This window comes from Saprolegnia parasitica (assembly GCF_000151545.1).
Source record: "Saprolegnia parasitica CBS 223.65 unplaced genomic scaffold supercont2.253, whole genome shotgun sequence".
Taxonomy (NCBI): domain Eukaryota; phylum Oomycota; class Saprolegniomycetes; order Saprolegniales; family Saprolegniaceae; genus Saprolegnia; species Saprolegnia parasitica.
Genome location: NW_012156647.1, coordinates 1 through 8,399, shown reverse-complemented (window position 1 = coordinate 8,399; position 8,399 = coordinate 1). Strand labels below are relative to the sequence as shown.

The following is an 8,399-nucleotide window of genomic DNA, read 5'->3' as shown; positions in this document are numbered from 1 at the left end:
CGATCTACCATACGAAAGCACAAGGAATCGTTGATAGAAAGGTCATACATTGATTCGTTCATGTAAATAATGGCTCCAGGCACGCTGTCGTCACGACCATTTGTTGGGATTGGAATCATCAGCTGGATTATCGTCTCGACTTGGCACGCACGATTCGTCTGCGGTTGGGAGCGACTTCGCTGGCGTGCGTGCTACGAGTGCGTCTCCATGCGCATTTTATCGTGTTTTTAGAGTCTTACTCGGATGCAGCGAAGAAGGTAAAACGAGCTTGGAGATCTGCGACCGCAGGCTCTTCCTCCGCCGTGCTGGCAGGAGGCATCGCAGCTCTCGACCCGCCAAAGGTGAAGTAGTTTTGTCCCAATGGACGCTCCTGCAATACGTCCATTGTCAATTGGGAAATGTGGATTGGTACCGACCTCGTGTCTGTTGGCGCAAACATCGTTCGCACGAGCACTTGGCATGGCAGCGGTGTCGTCCGACGGAGGAACACGCTAGAAGACAAGTTGTTGCTTGTCATTGTTGGTGATGGCGTTCGGCCAATTTACCTCGGGTGTCGTGGCGGTCGTTGCCATAGGGTTGGGGTCCATGGCGGCTCCCGCGTTCCGAAGTCGTTGCACAATGGCACTGTGTCCTTGGCGCGACGCAAGAAGCAGTGCGGTGTGGCCATCCTACAGTCAGGCGCCCGACGATATTACGATTCAATTGTACTAGAGATATGCTGCGTACGCTGTCACAGAGATGAACGTTGGCGCCGGCGGCAAGCAAGCGTTGAACGACGCGATCGTGACCGCTGGCGCTGGCTAGCATCAGCGCCGTCTTGTCGTTCTACAGAAATGTAGTTTTAACTAGCTTGACTGAAAGAGGGTTCGTACTCTGTCGCTTCGGTTCACTTGCGCATCGGCATCGATCAGCCACTTGACCGCAATCTCGTGGCCGTTCATGGCCGCCATCATGAGTGGTGTCTTGCCGTCCTACACCTCTTGCGATCAGCCACCCACCATCTGGAAACAACCGCGTACGCGATCGATAATGTTGGTTTTTGCATCGGCGTTGAGGAGCCACTGGACGACAATCTCGTGGCCGTTCATGGCCGCCATCATCAACGGCGTCCTGCCGTGCTACAGAATGCACTCCCTAGAGCCATCCCATACACGAAAAGAAAGAGGAATACGAGATCACTGAGATTCACGTCTGCCTGGGCGTTGATGAGCAACTTGACAGCGATTTCGTGCCCGTTTGTCGAGGCCATGAGCAGCGCGGTCTTGCCATCCTACGCAGCACAACCGAATGCTCAATACTGTCGACACAAACAGCAAACCTTTTCAGTGATGTTGGCATCGGCGTGGGCGATCAGTAGACGCTTCACGATGGCATTTTGGCCTCGCGCAGACGCCATCATCAACGCTGTCGAGTAGTCCTAAAAAGAGGATAGTGATATCCCAGCTGCGATGTGCGACAGCCTACGTTGTCGGTCGCGTTCATGTCGGCACGTACGCGTAGCAAGTGCTGAACCGCGGCCTCATGGTCGTTGGTGGCTGCCAGCATCAGCGCTGTCTTTCCGTCCTGAAATCACGCGTGCTTGAGTAAGGCAGCCTCTGCATACCGTATACCTTGTCTCCAAGCCCAGTGTTCACATCATGGGCGAATTTGAGGATGGATGTCACCATATCCATGTCTCCCGCCAACGAAGCCTTCATCAACGCCGTTTTGCCGTCCTGCAAAAAAGCAATGTCAAGCAAAGTGATAGCACGACACAACATACTTTGTCGGTGAGATTGATGCTGGCATGTCGGGTAAGCAAAATTCGAGCCACTGCGTCGTGCCCGTTTTGAATCGCCAGGATCAATGCTGATTTTCCCTCCTACAAGATTGGCATAAGCGCAGCACGATTTGCAGTGTCATGTACGGGATCGACGACGTCGAGCGCAGCAGAGCGGCCAATGAGTCGTTGAACCACATTTTCGTAGCCTTTGGCGGACGCGATCATCAACGCTGTCTTGCCATCCTACAAACACGATTCTTGTCAGCAATATATACGCCGTTGCGGCGCAGCGGACTCGATCGACAACGTCCAGGTTGCATCTTTCAACAAGTTGCAACGCCAGGTTAGAGTGTCCACACGTCAGCGCCATCATTAGCGTCGTCAGGCCATCCTACCGTCATGATTCAAGTGAGCGAGACGCACATCACCATGAGTGTACCCGATTCAAGAGACTAGAGTTCGAGCGGTGGCAAAGCCGATTAAACACGTTGGATTGGCCGCTTGTTATCGCCAGCATCAATGCCGTGTTGCCGTTCTACAAAAAGGTCGACTGTCAACACCATGGTCATTGCAATAGACGAACCAGATCAAGGAGATTAGGGTTCGCCGAGCGGTCAAGAAGGCGTCCCACCACGTCCACGTGCCCATTCACAGACGCCAGCATCAACGCTGTTTGCCCTTTCTACAATCTGATTGTCAGCAGAGCATCCGATGCAGCAAAGCACCTTACATTGTCGACGAGGTCCAGAGGGCCCGAGTTGGATTCAAGATGTTGGACCACGTGGACGTGACCGTTGGCGGCCGCCAGCATCAATGCCGTCCTTCCTTCCTACACATGGATTCGGGGAGCATTCCTGATATATTCGCTGCAAGCAACCTTGTTCTTGACGTTAAGGTCGCAATTGGTTCCCAAGAGTCGACGGACTTCGGCAAGGTTGCCATCTTGGGCTGCCTTGATGAGCGGGTGCTACAAAGCTCGCCACTGAGCTCGTCCCGTTGCAGCGATTTCTTAGCCAACCGTAGTCGCAGGCGCCGCCATGAGAGATCGATGCACAAGTCAGCTCTCGGCGGGTCGAGGAGCAGAAGTGAGCGCCAAACCAAGGGTGCACAGCAGCTCACCACCCTCCACTCTTAAAAGCGGCTGAGCTTGAAACGGCAACACTGCCATAAATTATAAAGGTACAAGCGACATGTCGAGAATACGACTACCCTGCGATGCGATTCGTGTGTTGTCATTCCTAAATTTGCTACTTCTCATTGCTTGTGAAATTGTAATTCTTATCATATGCACTCCACCTACTCTTTGTAAGGTCTACTAGTATATATGTGGCAGTATATCGTGCCAAGAGATCTAGAGTCAACGTCTTGGCGCCAAGCGGACCCTGCGATCTACCATACGAAAACACAAACAATCGTTTATAGAAAGCGCCTGCACTGATCTGTTCATGTATACAATGCCTCCATGTACGCTGTCGCCGCGACAGTTTGTTGGGATTTGAATCGTCCATTGGATTACCCTCTCGTCTTGGCGCGCAGAACCTTTCTCTTCTTGGGCACCTCTTGACTGTCGTGCGTGCTACGAATGCGTTCACAGCCCCATTCAATCCTGCTTCTACCGCTTTAGATCGTCTTACTCGGATGTGGTGCACAATGTGAGGCGAGCTTGGAGCTCTTCGATCGCAGGCTCTTCCTCCGCGGTGGCGGAAAAAACCAGCGCAACTCTCGACCCGTCTACGGCGAAGTAGCATGTGCAGATGGACGCTCCTGAAAAAATCAATTGGGAAATACGACACTAGAAAGAGCCCACCTCGTTGGTTCGCGTATGTTGGCGCAAACATCGATCGCACGTGACACGACAATTGTGTTGTTAATAAGAGGGTTTAAGCGAACTCTTTGTAAGGAAGATAACGCGGAACACGTTGATATATACTAGCATATATATAATAGGAGGTTATGTCACTTGACAGCTGTGTTTCAAACAGGCACCTCGGGTGCCATAGGGTTTGGGCTCAAGACAGCTCCCGCGTTCCGGAGTCGCTGCACGATGGGACTGTGTCCTAGACGAGATGCGAGGAACAATGCGGTGTAGCCATTCTACAGCAAGGTGCCCAACGTTGTTACGATCTACATGAGCTGAGAATATGCTGCGTACGTTGTCGCAGAAATGAACGTTGGCGCCGGCGGCAAGCAAGCGTTGAACGACGCGATCATGACCGTTGGCGCTGGCTAGCATCAGCGCCGTCGAGCCGGTCTACAACAATAGCGCTCTAACAGGAATGGCAAACTGGGGGTTTGTACTTTGTCGCTTCGGTTCACTTGTATGTCGGCATCGAGAAGCCATTTGACCGCAATCTCGTGGCCGTGCATGGCCGCCATCATAAGTGGTGTTCTGCCGTTCTAGAAAAATGAGTTTCAATCTCCTCAACACTGAGAGCGATTCTGTACGCAATCGAGAATGTTGTGTTTCGCGTCCACGTTGAGAAGACGCCGCACCACCGTTTCGTGGCCATGCAAAGCGGCCATGTGGAGCTCAGTTTGGTCGTCCTACGAGCGACTGAGCAAAAAGCGCTGACTTCTCCGACATGGAACCGGGTTCGTAAAGTTGACGGCAGCGCCGGCGTGCAGAAGAAGTCTGACAACAGCATCGCGGCCATGGGTCGACGCCAACATCAACGCCGTTTGTTCGTCCTACAGAACGACTCGTACCCTCGGCTTCAACGAGATTGATTACGTTGTCGATTGCATGCACGGACGCCTTGGCGTCAAGCAGGAGTTTGACTACGCGGTCATGGCCATTGACGGACGCTAGCGTCAGCGCCGTCTTGCCCTCCTACAGAGGCGCCCTTTTCAATCAAGACAGAGTGCCATGCGTACGTTATCAATGAGATTTGCATTGGCTGATTGCGCGAGAAGTGTATGCACCACGTCGGTGCATCCGATGAACGAGGCAAGTATCAACGCCGTCTGGCCACTCTACAAGAAAATCTCTTTCAACGCCTACGCTGTCGTGCGACGTATGTACCTTATCGATGCGACTGTGCTCTGCTCCTCTTCCAAGAAGAAGAGTGGCAATACCGGCGTGTCCATGGGCCAACGCCAGCATCAGCGCGGTTTTGCCCTCCTACGAGCGCAGCGTCGAAAGGGCCTTTGCCTGTACATCGTCATGCAGCGCACGTTGTCGGCAAGGTTCATATTGTACGTGCCGTTTCCGATAACGAGCCAGTCGAGGAAGAATGCGACCACGTCATTCTGTCCCAGCATGGACGCGAGCATGAAGGCGTTCCTGCCTTTCTACAAACAAAACAACCTTGCACTGCGGAAGCAGCACGTCTACGAGCGACTGCTACCTCGTCCGTGCAGTTTACCATGGTGCGGAATTGACGGTCACGCGCGAGCATCCGCACTTGGTCTACGTCCCCATACCGGGCCGCCTCGAAGAGTTGGTCCTACTCCCTCTACTGACCGCATATCGCAAGGATCTGGGAGCGCACCGTGGCTTCTGGTGCTGTCATGAAGGATCGCACGTGGTGCAAGAACTTGACGCGTTTTCTGGGTCCTCACGCACTCCAAAATGTGTTCCAAAGAGACGCGGAAACCAAGTCCAAAACACGGACTTGCGCGTTGAAACGTCCATCGGAGATCGATCTCCTTGGATCGTACACCAACCGTTTATGGATACTATGCTTCAACTGTCCATGGACATTATTGACCATGAAAGCACAACTATCTATGCTCTCTCATCCGGAAGCAGCGACACGAGCGTTTGCGACCGGTCGGGGTGCAGAACCACGCGATGCAGCGGGCCGTTTGGGTCGGTGCACTCGGTGTGCAGTGGGTCGCCGTTGAAGACGGACGTAATGACGCCATCGTCCTAGTCCCATGACGTGATGAAGATTACTGCAGTCTACAGGCCAACAGACGACAACTTGTGTACCTCGATGGGCAGACGCTGGGCCAAGAGCGGCTCGGACGGCTGATGTGCCGTTCGCTTTGTGTGCTCCATGAGCGCCGAGACGCTTCCAAAGCGCCGGAGGTCGTGCAGCAGATAGAGCTGCGGCGTTGCAAAGTTAAAGTCGCCGTCCAGGTACCCCGACCACGCGTCGTCGGGCGTGAGCCACAAGAGCTCATCGAGCTCCGTGCCCAAGGGCAGAATCTCCGCCTACGTCGATGGTATGTAGCACAATACACGATGCAAAGCGATCAACGCACCTCGGCAACGTCGGCGGCGCCAACTTGGGCGAGGAAGAACCACGTGTTGAAGCGATGCGGCGATGTCACGGGCGTAATGAGCTGCTTGTACGGCAGCAGCGCATCGTACGTGGGCGACGCCTTGGTGGCCGCCAGCAGCTGATCGAAGGTCGCCTTCTTGTCGACAATGTCGTGGCGCCACTGGCGGCGGGTCATTTGGTCGACGTGGCGGCTCAAACGTGGCGACGTGAGCGAGAGATCGACCTCTTCAAAGAGCTCGCGCACCGCCGAGAGAAAGAATCTGGTCATAGCTCCGTCAATATGTGCAGCATGTAAAAAGGCGAGCGAACCGCGGTGGAATGTGGGCGTAGGCTGACGTCGGCGTCGGCACTGCGTCGGACGCGTCGACCTAAGGCGGTCGATGGACGGGCTGCTACGGTGAGGTTGGCAGTACCTTGCCGCCTGGGAAGACCATCATGTTGGCCCATGCTTTCGCCGTCTTGGGCCGCTTCACAAAGAGCACTTGGTCGAGGTGGTTGAACGCAACGACGCACGCGGCCTCTCGCACTGGCTTGGCCATCGCACAAAGAGCAATCCCGTAGCCTCCGGATACCCTTGGGAGTTGAAGTTGGTATCCGGACCATACGCGCGGTGCGAATGGGCTCAGGTATTGGTGCCTACAAGTGCCTTTGCTGTTGATACCTGCTCGTAGCTTAAGGATGTGACCTTCATAGAGGGATCTGTACGAGGTTGATCCCAATGGGTTGATCCTGACTGCGTACTGGTCTTTCGCCAGGCTCTCATTGTGCACGCAGCATTTCCTAGTCGCAGGCACAGGAATCGCGTCATGGTCCGCAAAGCTTGTCATCCCATGGGGTATACTCCCAGTGTATGTAAACAATGGACCAGTTGCAACAGAGGACTGCAAGTCCAAGCGTGGTAGATCTGAGCGGCTGCTGGATCACATTGGATGCATTGATAGAGGTTTACACTGCCCTAATTGTATTCAGTCACACACAAAAATTAAGACTACAAGTTAGGCTTTTTATATTTATTCTATATTAAAGAATCATATTCTAGAGGTATGTATTGTGAGAGGCTAGTTGCCGCCACAAGATCGCCACCACCTCGAATCCATGCCGTGCTTGAGATGACGGCGACGTATGGTTTGCTCTCAAGTGCTACATCAGTGCATTTCCTTGCGTTTCGTGGCGTTGCCGCGACGAAATGATCGAGACACGCTGAACGAACAGCGAGTCCATGGCCATGACATCGTCAATCTCCCACACAGGATCACACTGTGTCGGTCCCAAGACCTTGGGACCCGTCATCGTAAGCAGTGACGTCTTTAGTACCTCGTCCAGACCCAATGCCACATACCCACAGACTGAAGTGGTCGATCATGTTGGGACCACATTGCACTTTCTACTCGAATATCGGCGCGCCACGTCATACCTCGGATCACTCTCCCCTTCCGCCGTCATCATCCTGCCTCTGCTCCGATAGCATGGAACAGCGCTTGCAAGCAATCTCACATCATCACAGCTTGCCTACGCACAGACGCTCGCGCCTTTTCTCGACCACCAATTCAAGAGCCTGCATGCGCCTCAATGGGCCCCTCTTTTCAATTCAAATCCACGATCACCATACTACGTGCGTAGAGCAAGGATCTCTCTACACCTCCGTCGCCAACCCCCGTTGACGAGCATCCTCCAACTAGGCGATCTGTCTGCCCACTCCTGTTGCGATCTCGAAGGGCTATTCGTACTTAGGCGAGTGATATCCGGATAAGTGCGAGGATCCGATCAAGTGCGATCTGGAGCTCAACCAGTCGTTCGCCAATCCTGCAATTGTCATGCTCGGCGCCGTCGCTCGTCTTGCGGTCGTCCGCGCGGTGGCCCGTCGCCCGGCCGCGCTCCGCCCTGTGGCCGCCGCCCGCTTCTTCTCGTCCGAAGGCAACGACAGCGTGCCCTCCAACACGTCGCGCTTCCTCAAGCTCGCCGACCAGATCGAAGAGGACGAGGGCTTTGAGCTCGACGAAGGCGACGAGCTGGTCGCCGAGGTCGACCCGGACGACTAGTTCTTCGTGGACATCAAGTTGGTATAGTGGCATAGCAAGAGTAATGACGCGGCACTGAGATATAAAATAGTATATGTTATTCTAAAGTACAGTATAATACTCGACAACGACAGTCGGAATACAGAAAGGACTCTAGCAGAGATGACTAGCATGTCATAGAACAGAGAAGCAAACTCTACAATATACTACGATAAAAAACGGAAAAGCAAGTAAAGAAAACAAGAACAGAAAGGAACTAAGGATACGAAAATTGACGAAAATTACAGATAATAGACGATGATATATAATATATGAGCATGAATGATGAATTGAACTTTACAGAGTACGTAGGCCAGGACGCAATGGCAGATGATTGGGAAGAGAGGTAAA

The 8,399-nt window shown here is 53.5% G+C and overlaps 2 protein-coding genes across 2 annotated transcripts in view; one reads left to right on the top strand and one right to left on the bottom strand.

The window, feature by feature from the left end:
- Nucleotides 1-6,530, bottom strand: part of SPRG_22354 (hypothetical protein) — a gene marked incomplete at both ends in the record, with an annotated part of 11,680 nt that extends 5,150 nt beyond the window's left edge. Inside the window, 24 exons of the mRNA XM_012355499.1 lie at nucleotides 727-825; nucleotides 873-971; nucleotides 1,020-1,118; nucleotides 1,172-1,270; nucleotides 1,465-1,563; nucleotides 1,763-1,861; nucleotides 1,907-2,005; nucleotides 2,346-2,444; nucleotides 2,493-2,591; nucleotides 3,915-4,013; nucleotides 4,061-4,159; nucleotides 4,208-4,306; nucleotides 4,352-4,450; nucleotides 4,494-4,592; nucleotides 4,637-4,735; nucleotides 4,785-4,883; nucleotides 4,937-5,053; nucleotides 5,110-5,171; nucleotides 5,213-5,217; nucleotides 5,518-5,633; nucleotides 5,697-5,921; nucleotides 5,972-6,251; nucleotides 6,301-6,359; nucleotides 6,405-6,530. Coding sequence (XP_012210889.1) covers nucleotides 727-825; nucleotides 873-971; nucleotides 1,020-1,118; nucleotides 1,172-1,270; nucleotides 1,465-1,563; nucleotides 1,763-1,861; nucleotides 1,907-2,005; nucleotides 2,346-2,444; nucleotides 2,493-2,591; nucleotides 3,915-4,013; nucleotides 4,061-4,159; nucleotides 4,208-4,306; nucleotides 4,352-4,450; nucleotides 4,494-4,592; nucleotides 4,637-4,735; nucleotides 4,785-4,883; nucleotides 4,937-5,053; nucleotides 5,110-5,171; nucleotides 5,213-5,217; nucleotides 5,518-5,633; nucleotides 5,697-5,921; nucleotides 5,972-6,251; nucleotides 6,301-6,359; nucleotides 6,405-6,530 — 2,574 coding nt within the window. The remainder of the gene's footprint in view (nucleotides 1-726; nucleotides 826-872; nucleotides 972-1,019; nucleotides 1,119-1,171; nucleotides 1,271-1,464; nucleotides 1,564-1,762; nucleotides 1,862-1,906; nucleotides 2,006-2,345; nucleotides 2,445-2,492; nucleotides 2,592-3,914; nucleotides 4,014-4,060; nucleotides 4,160-4,207; nucleotides 4,307-4,351; nucleotides 4,451-4,493; nucleotides 4,593-4,636; nucleotides 4,736-4,784; nucleotides 4,884-4,936; nucleotides 5,054-5,109; nucleotides 5,172-5,212; nucleotides 5,218-5,517; nucleotides 5,634-5,696; nucleotides 5,922-5,971; nucleotides 6,252-6,300; nucleotides 6,360-6,404) is intronic.
- Nucleotides 6,531-7,805: 1,275 nt separating this feature from the next.
- On the top strand, nucleotides 7,806-8,029 carry SPRG_15481 (hypothetical protein; the record flags this gene model as incomplete). Its single annotated transcript, XM_012355498.1, has 1 exon — nucleotides 7,806-8,029. A coding segment is annotated over one exon (224 nt), but the record flags the coding sequence as incomplete, so codon positions are not given.
- Nucleotides 8,030-8,399: the final 370 nt, after the last annotated feature.